We start from the raw sequence: 15,087 nt of genomic DNA on the forward strand, positions 1-15,087 counted from the left end.
TTATACAAATTGTGATCAAATACAACACATTAATTATATTTGGTTGATATATGTCTTAAGAATTTTTCAGTCTATAGTTTCCCCTCTGAAAGAAAATGTTGTTTTGGGACTAGTATCGCATTTACCCTAACTTGTGCCTGTTTTTTCTTAGGGAAATCCCTTAGGAGTTCAAAAAGCTTCCATTTTTGTTACACCTGATGGGAAATCAGGGAAAGTGAAATGCTGCCTGAATATTTCATTGCATTAAGTCATCGTATTTAATTGTTAATGAGGTATCATTTTTATTATGTTTATGTTTTGGGCAGTTATTGAATTTTTTAAATACATGAAGAATTTATGAGTAAATTGGTATCTAAGATGCATGAAATCAGTAGTGGACTAAGGGGCAAAAGTGTCTGTGATGAAACACACAGGTTTGAAACAAGATTGTCCATGAATTGATAATTATGGAATCTGGGTAATGAGAGTGCAGGGTTTATTATGGAATTGCTCCATGGGGTTTCCTAGGTTATAAACAACAAACATTTATCTCATCAGGAGCCCTAGTGTGGTGCTATCGGATAAGCACTAGACTGCTAACCACAAGGTCAGCAGTTCAAACCTATTAGCCACTCCTTGGAAACCCATCATAGGGTAGCTATAAGTCAGAACTTACTTAAGGGTACTTAACACACACACACAAATCTCTACTGAAGCATTCTGCCCCATCTTTCTAAGTGGCTGGTAGGTTCCAACCAGTTTTCTGTTAGTAGCCCAGTGCTTATACTTGCCATTTTATTACTGGGCCCCTTGCTATTTTATCCACTGGGCCATCAGGGATGCTGAGATCAATGTTGTTGCTGTTGTTAAGTGTCATGGGGTTGGTTCTGACTCCTATCAACCGTGTATAGGATTTCCAAGGCTGCTGATCTTCACAGGAGCAGAAAGCCTCATCTTTCTCCCATGGTGTGACTGGTGGGCTCTAACCACCTACCTGTGCTTATTCTACAGAGCCATCTAAAGCAGAAACTATGCTTCCTAATAACCGAAATCATTTTCAAAGTGGCTGACCATTTTTATAACACATCTGATAGAGTTACAACTGCAATGGATAGATCATTAAAACAGTAAAGGCAATTCATTAAACTGTGGAATTATAGAAGAATAACCACATGCTTCATCAGAGTTCTCATAAATCAAAGTGTGCCTGGGGAACTGTGAGTTGCCGGAATGTAAAATAAGGGTACTTTTTGCAGATCTGGCTAGGTGGTAAACTTCTAGCTTGTGTGTCAAGTTTAGCACCAGTTTAAAAATGTAAATAGGGAATTTTAGGGTCCAGACTTTGAAGCTAAACAACTCCACCTTTATCCTTAGTCCTTGCCTACCACCTTCTTTAAGAATCTATAAAAACTCTGCCTCTTACCGGGCTGGATCTACTAGCACTCCCACAGACTTCAGTAATTGGCTCCCAAGTTACATTAAAAGTGTTTGGAGTTTTAAACAGTAATAAAATAGCAAGTATAAGGAAACACTGGAGATAATCGAGTCTAGGAGCAGCAATACTTTAGAAAACCAAGGGGAAACAGAGATAGATCTTTGGAAAGATGACATTTTCTGTGTTTATTTTTCTTCAAGAACTCTAGTTGCCTTGACAGGCAATCTGCCCTATAACTGCCCCCTTCTGAAGACTCCGAGATATTTACAGAAATGGAAAGCTCTAGCAGTACATTTCCATGAGCTCATCAGCAGTTTCAGTTATACCTTTTATATTTCACACGTACAAATGAATATCCAAGCAGCATAATAAACTTCTGTTTTGAGCTTTTAATTGCAAGCCAAGTAGTAGCTGTAGTAACGACTTGACTACATAACAACAGGGCATCTTTAGTGTCCCTGCTTTGGTCACTATGATTCAAAGCGACTCCAATGCCATTTCTTGCCTGCCTCTTTATGCTAATAGCTTAGGCACTTCGCCCCGCCCTCTTCCAGCTTCTCTTAAGAAGTGTACACTTTCAGCTGTCACAGAGGGTAACTCAGACCAGGCTTAGAAATCACTTGATTTAACTCAGCAGCACTTTCCCCCAGCCCCCCCCCCCCTTTTGGTATTTTTTACTTTAGAAGCCCTCTTGAAATATTTGAGGTACTGGCTTTCATGTCAGCAGCAAGCCTCAAAAATTGTACAAACAGTGATCTCTTAGAAACAGTTACTTGTGTAGGGTTTTTATACTTCAAGGGAGAAGACTTTCAATTTGCTTTAGAATAAAGTAACAGTGAAGTGGTGTTTTTAGCCAAATGAATTGGCATCTTAATCAGCAGAAGTAACATTGGTAAATATTTCTTTCAAGAATCCTGACAAAGAAAAACTAGGATGTTTCTTAGAGAAGTAAATATTTTACATGCCAGGACAGGACCTGTGTGTACCTATGTGGCACTCTTTATCCGGTGAGGGCCATTTTAGGCGACTGGTCAAGGGAAGGAAATTACCTAGTGACACTCAAGCCACAAGACAATCTACCAGCACCATGTCGTCTACTAGGCAAAGACAGGGAAACCTGTTCAGCAGTCTGCGCGTGTGGAAACTGAAGATGCGGGAGGACCAGCGACAGCAAGGTGAGTCAGTCATGATAATGAGTTGTGTGTTCTGTGACCTTCAGTTCCTCTGTATTCCTGGAAGAATGATGCACTGGTGAAGTACTGGCTGTGAAAGGCTTTGCAATTTCCCATTTTTAATCTCTGAGAACAAGCAGGATAGTGATGTCATAAGGTAGGGTTAACCTGGATTCTCGACTGACTTTTAGGAGATTATGGAAGACTATCAAGACCTCACATCTCTTAAAGCTGTCATTTTGAAACTTGTGTATTTCATCTTACAGTCACCATCAGTTTTCTAGAGTACGCTAGATTATATGTGATTTAACATTTCCATCAAGGCAAGACTGAATCAACTGACAGGATATTCAGCAGAAAGCAGTCTCAAATTAACCTAGACCTGTCTCCAGTGTCTTCCCATTAGTGGTAACATTTGGGGGCTGAAAGTTTAAGCCTAATTTTGCCTAGATCTCTGGATCATTCATTTGTGGGTATAATTCCTGGTTCTTTCTCTTTTATGACCCAGGAGCAGCCAGAGACAGACAGAGGGGTGGGAGGGAGTATCACATTTCACACCTTGGGTACTCATTCAGACTTAACTATCTACCTCACAGCCATTTTCAGCTCCAGTGTTGTTGTTTTTAAAAAATTAATCAAACCATCCAGCTGCATCAGCGTTAGATGGGTGACATAAGTAGACAAGCTGATCTGTCCAATCTGCTCTGTCAGGGACAGCAAAAAACACTGCATGGGAAAGGCTTGTGGGTGTTGTTATGAATGGCATCATCAACCTCCAGAGGCTAAGGATTTACCACACAGATATTTTTAACTTCTCATGCCAGGAATGGATCTATCTACCTATAGATCTAGGCTGTTGTTGTTAAGTGCTGTCGAGTCGGTTCTAGCAGCCCTTAATATATGTTTTGTAGAGACAGTTTCAAATTTCATTGGCATGAAAAGGGTTGGCTAAAGGACTGGATGAACCCTCCCATTTTAAAGTGGCACATTTATGTGAGGATCAGGCCTCTCACTGCATCAATTCCTAGAAATATGCAAAGTGACATCATGTTCTATCAGGCTTCATACAGTGTGGGTAGAAAATATTTCATAGTATATAAACACATTGCTAATTTTTAAGACCGTTCTTTACCATTGGGGCTTAAATAAGTTATTTTGAACCAACCTCCTTAGAATGTAAACTCCTGAACTGTTCATCAGTTTAATTGTGACAGTGTGAAAGGCATTTGATCCTCTATTCATAGCTAACACTAATGCATCTTGGGTTTTTTGTTTGCTATTCATTTTTTTTTGAAATTTTTACGGTGACTCCCCACTCCCATCCCTAATTTCTGATATAATGTTTCTTATAGAAAATTTGGTGAAGAGAGCATAAAGGAGATGGTAAAAATTACCCGCAACCTCACCACTCAAAGATAGTTGTGATGAACATTTTAAAAAAAGTAACCTTTTTCTCTAAGCACATATATCCATTATATCCATTATTCTCTTGTTTGATTTGTTGAACAAAAATAAGCATATTTTTGTACGTAGTGTTTTGTAAACTGTTCTTTCATGGTAGATTGTAGACAATTTTCTATGCCATTATATATTTTCTACACTCTTATGTTTAAATGGTTGTATACTATCCCTTCACTTGGATATAACAAAATTCCTTTAGGCAATTCTCCATTGTTATACATTTAGTTTATGCTTAATTTTTTGCTATCATAATAAAAACCTTTATTGGTGAGATTGTACGGGGAGTGGGAGGGTCAAAAGATAATATGTATGTTTTTAAGCCTTTTTTTTTAAATTTTGCAAATGTTCCTTCTATCAGCACTCTGAATAGCAGTGTAGAAATGCATTCTCAGTAAGAATGGATATTACTTTTTTTTTTTTAATCTTTGCCAATTTTATAAGTGGAAAATGGTATCCTCCTGTTGTTTTAACTTAAAGCAGGCTGTCATTCTGGTCTCTGTCTTATGGGTCATAACCAGAGCAACCTGGAAATATCATTATGATGACATACTTCCCAAAATACTAACAAGACTAGAAGTCTTGTCTCCTTTCTCAGACTGAAAGAAATCATATCCTTCCACAGCTGTGTCTCAAAGCATCTGCCCACATAAACCACATAGACCTTTGAAGCACACTAATGCAGTGCAGACTGTCCATTGGTTGCTGCAAGATATGTCATCCGGAGATTTGAGTTGACTGGGTAAATGCTGGCTATGCTGCTCAATAGCGTTCCAATGACTGTCTGGAGGTTAAAAGTAATCATTCAGTGCTCTTCTTGTTGTTAACTGTCATTTGAGTCAAGTCAGCCTCAGAACAAGCCCACAAGTGAACAATAGAAGTGCTCTGAAGGGCTTTCAAGGCTGTGTGCTTTTGGAAGTGGATGGCCAGGCCTGTAGACTGAGGCAACTCTAGGTAGGTTTAGAATCCGAACTTTTTAGCTAGCAATTGAGAGTGTTTAACAATTTGTGCCAGCCAGAGTCTTCTCACTCAGTGCGGTGTCTCTGATTTTTCTTTCAAGCTATACTTGCACCTTGCAATTGCATAAAGTTCAGCAAATGCCCAAGGAAGCAAAACATTCATTTCAGCGAGTGAAGTGTGGCTGTGGATTTATTCACCAGTGCACTCTGAGTTTTTGGCTTTGGTTCTAGCTCTCTTAGTTAACATACAGGCTGTAATTAAGTGGCATGCACTCCTCTGAAAGCATGACCAGATCAGATACCAGAGTTCCTAACTCTCCTTGCTATTACTGAAGTGCTTTGTATTAACTCTGAGGTATTTGATTCTTCTCACATAGTCACACAATTATTATTTTTAGGCAATCATATATTCTTGTTAAGTGCTATTGAGTCAGGTACAACTCATAGTGACCCAGTATAGGGTTTCCAAGGAGCAGCCGGTGGGTTTGAACTGCTGACCCTACAGTGCCACACCAGAACTCCAGGTAATCACACAGATAGAGATTACTTATTCTTCAGCAGATATCTGGGCAGTGACTATGTGTAAAGTACTGTGCAAATGCCTACCAAGTTGCCCGCTAAGCCATGGTTTCCTGTCCACATGGAGTTTATAGTCTATGGCTATGTACATATTATAAAGTTGAAGAGTAGACGTTCAGGATGCTTCTCTTGCCTCTTCTGTGATATTATAAATCCATTTAACACTGTGGCATTGGTATAGTGACAACATTTGTAAACATTACCTTGTATGTCTATAAATCTTCAGCAGGTACTAGTCACAACTTAACCATCCAAAATAACTTTACAAAATAATTTCAAACACATTCTCTCAGTTGGTTCTCCCAGCCATCAAGTAGAATAGCCATGACTCTCCCCATTTTAAGAGATGTGGAAACGGGAAGTTTCAAATTTAAGTGACTTTTCCAAGGTTACACATTTATTAAGGAATAGTTCCAATGCACTTCTTGCTACATATAGCTCTCTCATACATCTCACAATTTTTAATTTCCCATAGATCCATGGAAAGTTCTATCTGGAGAACTTGCTCTTCAGATACCAAGGATGCCTTGAGGTTCCTTCTAATTGACTTTGTCAGTGGTTTTCTAGATATGCTTAGTTCTTGAGGTCAGAAAGTTTCTCAGAAGCCAACAAAACAGACTAATGCCATCAACCAGCCTTTCATTTAACACATTTTTACGAAATAGTCACTGCTTACTGGGTGTTATATAAGCAACTCATAATACAAACATGATTTTCTCATAAGATTGTTGCCTAACCTGTGCTTTCTGAGTGACTCAGTAAGAACGACTAGAGTAGCTAATGATACTTTTTATTTTTCAATTATTTGGGTGGAAGAAAATTGAATACATTGATTGAATAGTGCATTTTCTTTTCTGACTTTACTGCTTTCTTTATCCTTATTCATATTTTGCTCACATTCCTCTTGACGGTTTTGGTTGGTACTAAACATAGTTGATAACTTTGTAAATGTAAACAAAAGGCTAAGTACTACCTATTTCCATGTCATCAATTTTGCTAAGAATCTAAACCAGAAAGCACACATTACATTTTGATTGTTATAAATGTACTATTTCTCTTAAATATTTTTTTGTGGCTATTCATGGGTATATTTAATTTAAAACACCTACAAAATTGCATTGCTAGGGAATGAAGACCTTACCATGAAAAATGGAATCAAGTATCTATTGTACGATTAATAATGCCAATGGTGAGGCCAGAATGGCCAAACTTCGTCTCTCATACTTCGGACACATTGTCAGGAAGGACCAGTCACTAGAAAAGGATATAAAAGAGGCAGAACCCCAGTGAGATGGATTGGAAAAATGGCAGCATCAATGGGCTCAAGCGTAGCAACAATTGTGAGGTTGGCTCAGGACTGGGCAGTGTTTCATTCTGTTGTGCATAGGGTCACTATGAGTTGGTACCAATTCAATGGCACCTAACAACAACAATGGTGAAGCACTGTAAGGTAAGCATTGGACCACAAGGTCAATTTTAACCACAAGATTGGTGGTTCAAACTCACCAGCCACTCCTCAGAAACCCTATACTGGGTCTCTATGAGTGGGAATTAATTCAATGGCACTTAACCACAACAACATATAAAATGGAGTCCTAGTGTGGTGCTGTAGGATAAGCATTGAACTGCTAATTGCAAGTTCAACAGTTCAAACTCACCAACCACTTTCAGAAACCCTATACAGGCTCATTGAGTCTGAACCAACTTGATGGCACTGAACAACAACAACATTATATAAAACCAAAAATCATCGATATGACTGTCATACTGTGGTGAGTTATATGTTGCTATGATGCCGGAACCTATGCTACCGATGTTTCAAATGCCAGTAGGCTCACCAATAAAGGACATGTTTCAGCAGAGCTTCCAGACTAAGAAAGTCTAATAAATAGGAATAGTGATTCACTTCTGAGGGATTAGCTACTGAAAATCATATGAGTATCAAGGAATATATCTGATATAGGGTTGGAAGATGGGCCCCTCTGGTAGGAAAGCACTCAAAATATGACTGGGGAAGAGCTGCCATCTCAAAGTAGAGTTGATCTTAATGATATGGATGGAGAAAACTTTCAAGACCTTCATTTGTTGATGGGGTACAACTCAAAATGAGAATGAACTGTTGCAAGGATCCATTAAAAATTGGAACGTGGAATGCATGAAGTATGAGTCTAGTAAAATTGGAAGTTGTCAAAAATGAAATGGAATGCATAAAGATCAATATCTTAAACATTAGTGAGCTGAAATAGATCGTATTGGCCATTTTGAATTGGAAAATATAGCCCTGGTCATACAAATTATGCTGAGATCACATAAGAATTTGCAAAACCAATGAATTTTTACAAGAACATAAATGGCAGCTATACACATGGAACTCAACAGATAGATTATACAGGGATAAACTGACTATGTCTATGGAAAGATACAATGGAGAAGTTCAATATCATCAGCCAAACATAAGACCAGGGGACAAACGTGGAACAGATTATCAATTTCCTATATGCAAGTTCAAGCTAAAGCTAAAGAAAGTTAAAACAAATCCTTGAGAACCAAAATATGACCTTGAGTATATCCCACCATGATGTGCAATACTGAAGAATTCTTTGGTAAAATATTGAGTGATGCAGAAAGCATCGAAAGAATCTGGAAGGAATATACAAAGTCACAGTACCAAAAAGAAAGGTTTAGCATATGATCAAGAGCAAATGATACTGAAGGAAGATGTCCAGTGTGCACTGAAAGCATTAGTAAAGAAAAAGGCTCCATGAATTGATGAAATACAAACTTAATCTTTCAACAAACTGATGCAGCATTGGAGGCACTCACTCATCTATGCCAAGAAATTTGAATGACAACTACCTGGCCAACTGGCTGGAAGAGATCTATATTTGTGCCCATTCCAAAGAGAGGTGACCCAACAGAATGCAGAAATCATAGGACAATATCATTAATATCACATTCAAGTAAAATTTTGCTGAAGATAATTTAAAATGCAACAGGACTTTGATAGGGAACTGCCAGGATTCAAGCCAAATTCAGATGAGGACGAGAGACGAGGAATATCATTGTTGACATCAGATAGATCTCGACTGAAGTAGAAAATACCAGAAAGATCTTTACCTTGTTTTATTAACTAAGCAAAGGCTTGCAACTCTGTATGGATCATGACAAACTATGGACAACACTGCAAAGAAAGAATATTCCAGAACACGTAATCATGCTCATGATTGCACTCAATGGCACTTAACAATGTAAATATATGGCTCAATGTAAAAAATTATCTAAAAGGGGCAGAAGATTTAAAATAAATGTTGAGTTTATCAAGTTTAAATTATAGTTTCTCACATTAAAAAATATTCATAAAAAGAATACTGATTGTTTTATAATCATCCTAATACTAAGCATGTTGTTGTTGTTAAGTGCCATTGAGTCAGTTCTGACCCATAGCCACCCTGTATCAAGTTTCCAGGGAGCAGCTGGTGAGCTTGAAATGCTGACTTTGCAGTCCAGTGAATTAACCCACAGTGCCACACTAGGACTCCATGTAGAGTAACAGATAAATAAACATATAGGAAAAAAGTAGAAATGGGCACAGATGAGGGAGAGAATTATGTGTGGGGTGCAAGGAAGATGAGTTATAGAAAAAATGTGGAGCCAAATGGAAACAAACAAAGGATGAGGAAGCAAATGGAAATGGAAGAAAGCAGATTTAAAAAAAACAAAAAACAAAACAAAATATCATTCTATCTCCTCCAATATTTCATTTATCAAAGCAATTCAATAATCATGAAATCCAGAAGGAAGGAAATAGGGATACATTTGGAGGATTGCTTTCAATTTTCCTGAAAACTTATCAAGTTAATATGCATTTTTAAAGTTAAAATGCTTCTCTTGTCATGTTCTTTAGCATGATGAGCAAAATGTTCCTGATAAGGTTTGCAAATTGTGACCTGGCGTTTACTTCTCCCGAAGTAGTTCTAATGGAATGCAGTAAGCGACCTCTGCAAAGCCACCTGTGTATTTCTGTGCCCTGTTCAGTACAGGTGAATGGATGGTGACCTCTAAGTGTGTCTGTGTGTTCCCAGGAGTATAATGAGGCCCAGACCTTATGGTCTTCTTCAAAGCTCCTTTATGGGCAGCGTGGCTTCTTTCTTCCTGACTAAGCCTCAAAGAACTTGTTCTCAGCAGAATAACATCCATTTATTCTTGCAGAAATGGGAAAACAAAGAAGCTTTTTTGGTGTTTTTGTTTGTTCTGGGTTTGTCCCTGCTTGCTCAAAGGCTTAGTATAAAAAGGAATAAGTTTAAAGCAAAGTGTTTGGAATTGAAAGAAGTTGCAGCCAAGATTCTCCATCAGGTCTTGAAAACCATGAAGGAATTGTTAAAATTTTATTCTTCTTTATTGAAGAGTAAGGGTCTAAATTTATCTGAATTCAATATATGAAGACTCATTATCTCTGTGAATAGTTATTTAACTCTTCCTACCATGATATTTTTTTTTTGCAAAATTACTTCTCTCATTTTAGCAGTATGAAAACACTGCTGGAGAATTGCTTAAAATTAACTTTAAGAAGCTACCATTTTAAACTGATGCAGGTATCTGCTCAGTATGCATCTTCATCATGCCAGGAAATCTAGACCAGAGTTTGAGTCTCCCTCTCTCAACAAAATAGAGAGCCCCATTCTAACATAAGGAAGCATTTTCACACTCTAGTTTTATTCTGAGAGGGAAATATGTGATTTTCAAATGCTATCAAATGAAATATGTATTTCTAAATGCTACCGAGTTGTCCAAGCTCATCCTAGGGCACATTCTGCATCATTATTACCTCATGGGCATAAATGAGGGAGCAGGGTAGAGAAAGGGCAAGCAGCTCTTTCTGTCATTATCTATACCAATGGTCCACATTTGTGGTTTGTGAATTTAATCAAGAAATCAAAGACTGCCAGCAACCTCATCACAAAAATACAGTGGTTTTATTGGTAGACAAAATAACGCCTTCAAATTATGGAGAAATGGATATATCTGGAAAAAGTAACATATTCTCAGTTATTTTTGCCAGTGACTAAAAATAAACATTGGCGTGGAGGTTTTAGAGTGCTAGAACCCCATGACGTTTGCCTGGAACAAGCCTCTCTTGTCAAGGATAAGTCAATCCTAGCACCTCACAGATGGTGAAACAGAAGGGCAGGAAGACTCGTGTAGTATGGAAGCACCTCTCAAATAGATTTGCACCGTACCATGGACGCTGCACCGACCAGCATCTCCTGGGTAGATTGCACAATTTCCTCAGAAGATAAGAAACTAAGAAATAGTCATTCCACTCAGAGCTAAAACCAGGAGTGCTGGTGGGGTACTGTGGGATAAGCACTAGACTACAAGGTTAGTTTGAACTTCAATGATGGTGGTTCAAACTCACCAGGCTCTCTTGGAAACCTTCTACAGGGTAGCTAGGAGTCAGAACTGACTCAAAAGCACCTAACAACAACAACAACAACAACACAACCAAGAAGCAGCCTTTTTTATAGGAAAGCATGAGATTTGGAACCACATCTGACATGTTTTAGTCTCCAGATCTAAGTACTAGTTGTGTGACCTTGGGCATATCCTATAATTTTAGAACCTTAATTCTCATCTCTAAAAAGGGTTTAGTAATTCTTGAGGATCAAAGAGTGAAATAAGAGCTGCAATTTATGAGAATTTCGTACATGTCAGGTATTATGCTAAGAGTAGGCAAAATGTATTCCTTTGCTTAATCCTTATGATAATTCTGTGAGGAGACTAGGTCTCATGAAGTTCTAATGACCTACCCTAAATCATATAGTTGGAGTTCTGCTGTGGCGCTGGACTGCAAAGTCAGTTTGAACCGAAGGTCCATGGTTCAAGCTCACCAGCTTCTACTTGAAAACCCTCTACAGGGTCACTATGGGATGGAACCAATTTGATGGCACTTAACAACAACAAATCTTATAGTTAATAAATTGAGGAGATGGACTTTAAATCCAGATCTGTTTTTTTCCAGATTTTAGATCTTTAAAACCTCATATTCAGGCTTCTGATAGTCATTTATTGGTTCACCAGATATTACTATGGAATTGTTGTTAAGTGTTGTTGAATTGGGTGTGACTCATAGCAACCCTGTGTAGGGCCTCCAAAGAATGGTTGATGGGTTTGAACCACCAGTCTTGGATTTAGCAGTCCAGTTCTCATCCCACAGCGCCACACTAGGACTCTAATGTTGCTGTTGTTAAGTGTCCTCAAGTTGGTTCCAACTCATAGCCACCCTGTATAGCGTTTCCAAGAAGCAGCTGGTAAGTTTGAACTGCTGACTTTGTGGTTCAAATCAACCTTGTGTTCTAATGCTTGTCCTACAGCGCTACACCAAGTATGCTTTATTTGTTGCTTTGTTAAGTGCTATCGAATCCATTCTGATTCATAGCAACCCTGTAAAGAGTTTCCAAGGAGTGGCTGATGGGTTTGAACTGCCTTGAGGCTAGCAGTCCAGTGCTTATTCACACCAAGGCTTCAAATATGTCTTATTATAGGTAAAAAAAAATAAACTAAACAAAACCTACTGTTGGAATTTGACAGTAGGTTTGGTTTTATTTGTTTATTTTTTACCTATAATAGGATTTCTGAGGCTATAAACCTTTCTTTTGGAAGAAGTGCAGCCAGAGTGCTCCTTGGAGGCCAGGATGACTAAGCTTCGTTTCTCATACTTAGGACATATTGCCAGGAGAGAACAGTCGCCAAAGAAGGATGTCATGCTGGATAAGGTGGAGGGTCAGAGAAAGAGAGGAAGACCCCCAATGAGATGGATCAGCCAGGTGGCATCATTGATGGCGTCAAGTGTGGCAGCGGTGGTGGGGTTGGCCCAGGATCAGACATTGTTTCGTTCTGTTGTACATGGGGTCGCTATGAGTCAGTGCCGACTCGATGGCACCTGACAACAACAACAACAACAACAAAATCTTTCTTGCTGTTGTTGAGTGCTGTCAAGTCACTTACGGTTCATAGTGACCCTGATAGGGTTCCGAGAAGCAGCTGGTGAACTTGAACTGCCTACTTTGTGTTTCAAACTGGCCTTTCGGTCCAGTGCCATTAACCCGTGGTGCCACACCAAGATGGGATCAGAAAGCCTCCTCTTTCTTTCATGGAGTAATTGATGGGTTTTGAACTGCTAACCTTGCAGTTAGCACTCCATAATGGTCATGTTTGTTTTAAATCAATAACAGAACATCCTTAAAAATTAAAGTCAGTTTCTTCAGTAATCACTGTGTTTGACTGACAGGGTGATTTTGCCAGATATTCTCTACTAAATAAGGTAATTAAAATTCATTGCTTTGTGAATCTATGCACTCTTATACTTTTATAGATAGTTATCAAGTCTTAAGCTATGGGAAGAATCTTTCTTCAATTAAATTATTGGTGTTGGAAATCTCAAGGTTGTGAAACAAAGAAAATTAAACCAGTGGCTACAATCCATTATGACATATGACTGAATTATAAACTATGCAGCACAGTTAGGAGTTCAGGTTGGGATGAGGGCATTCAACATAGACATTCAGTGCTGAATGAAATCTAGCATTTTGATCCTACTTCCAGATGGCAGCAAGACCTATCTATGTTTGACATAACTTCTGATTCTTCTCGTTTCTTACTCTTACTTTTTATTTCTATACCTTGCTTTTTCAAAATTGTCTTGTGTCTAGATCTAGACCAGTGCAAAGAGTCTACAATCACTGTGTCCCTTGAAGGTTATCAGCATAAAGAGCAGATACCTTCAGAAAATGGGATGGATTAGACAAAATTCTAGGTAGTGATGAAAGCATTGAATGGGATTAAGAAAGAGTGTTCGCATCTTCTTCAATTTCCTATTCTGAAATTATACTCATTCTTGAGAACCAGTGCTCTCTCTATCAACTTGGTATTGATGAAAAGAGGAACGGCATTCCTTTATTTGTTCTGATGTTGGTTCTTTCTTGCTTTTCTCTAATGGTTGCTTCTCATGAATGAATCCAAACTAAAGGAATACAGGGTTTCTTAAAACTGGATGTTTATAAATTCATTTCTAACAAAAGTTCAAACCACTTCAAAGTCTTCAGAATTAAGTGGAAAGCAGTGAGGGATTTCCCACTTTTACCTCATATACTATAGTATTTCTTACATCTTTCCAGCTGGGAAACCAGCTTATATTTATCAAATATAACATTGGTTCTAAGATCTGCAGGGCTCACCAGGGCTGAATTGTTCCAGCAACATCTTGTGTCTTAAATTAAACCAGTGCTTAGTGAGTACCTGGGAAACAATCTACCCCAGTAATGTCTCTGTTAATCTCTGGGGTCCTGTACCTTCAAGGTGGTACAAAGGACACATATCTAGAAAAACAAAGTGTCCCAACACAGTTAATAATGTCACCCTTATGGCCCTAATAGAGTCCTGGTGTGACGCCATAAAATAAGAACTGGATGGCAAGGCAAGTTTGAATCACAAAGTCGATGTTTCAAACTCACCAACCACTCTTGGAAACAGTCATTACAACTTGGACTCAATTCGACATCACTTAACAACAACAGCAATATGGCCCGAGCACTTCCTTCTATAAAGATAGACTCTACATTTTGATAAGTAATCTGGTGTTTATTTCATTCCTTTTGAGTATTTGCAGTTCCTCAATGTAAGCTTAGAAATAAATACAGACTGTCTCATGCTTATGGGTTTTTTTCATGCATTGGTGCAGATTCCTTTTCCTTTGGGGGTACAATTTATCTTTCTTAAGACTGTATTAGAAGATTTTTAAATAGTTATCTTTTTGTTGTTTACATAGTGCTTTTTAAGCAAAAATACAAGATTGTGATTCAGACCCTCTGTGTCTCCAGTTCCTGGAGTTCCTCCAGTTCCAGAGTTTAGGATATCTGCTATGAATTTTCTATCTGTTCTACAGAAGGTGTCATTTTTACAGCTGTGACTACAGATGTTTCAAATTCTTGTTGAAGAATCTTAAAACTATGACAAATGTTTTTGCTATAGTTTATATGTCCAGGCTAAATTTTGCTTTTCAGAAATGCACATTTTGATTAACATTTAACAATATCAACAAGTGACACTTTTGAAAGAATGTTTTTCATGGAAAAAATGGAAAATGAAGCCAGATTTTAGACATATTAAAACAGAAAATAAACTTTTGCTGCAGAGTGGAAATCATCATTTGCTTCAAGCACAATAGCTGAATGACTAATTTCAATATCAATATTGATACTTCCTGGTGTGATGCTAAAGGATAAGCACTGGACTGCTAACTGCAAGGTCAGCAATTCAAACCCACCAGCCACGCCTCTGAAACCATATACAAGGTGGCTATAAGTCAGAAAAGACTCAACAACACTTAACAACAACAACATAGATATTTTCATATCCTTACTACTACGGTTTTGTTTTTGTTTTTAAATCTTCGAAGTGGCCCTAGACTTCACTTTACATTAAGTCATAATGATCACAGTATGTAGTT

At 38.1% G+C, this 15,087-nt stretch overlaps 1 protein-coding gene across 1 annotated transcript in view; it reads left to right on the forward strand.

Moving 5' to 3' along the window:
• Window positions 1-2,501: 2,501 nt before the first annotated feature.
• RANBP3L (RAN binding protein 3-like) overlaps window positions 2,502-15,087 on the forward strand; it is a 75,314-nt gene continuing 62,728 nt past the window's right edge. The window contains 1 exon segment of the mRNA XM_006876550.1: window positions 2,502-2,589. Within this exon segment, the coding sequence (XP_006876612.1) occupies window positions 2,502-2,589 (88 nt within the window).

This window comes from Chrysochloris asiatica, unplaced genomic scaffold, assembly GCF_000296735.1.
Source record: "Chrysochloris asiatica unplaced genomic scaffold, ChrAsi1.0 scaffold00390, whole genome shotgun sequence".
NCBI lineage: Eukaryota > Metazoa > Chordata > Mammalia > Afrosoricida > Chrysochloridae > Chrysochloris > Chrysochloris asiatica.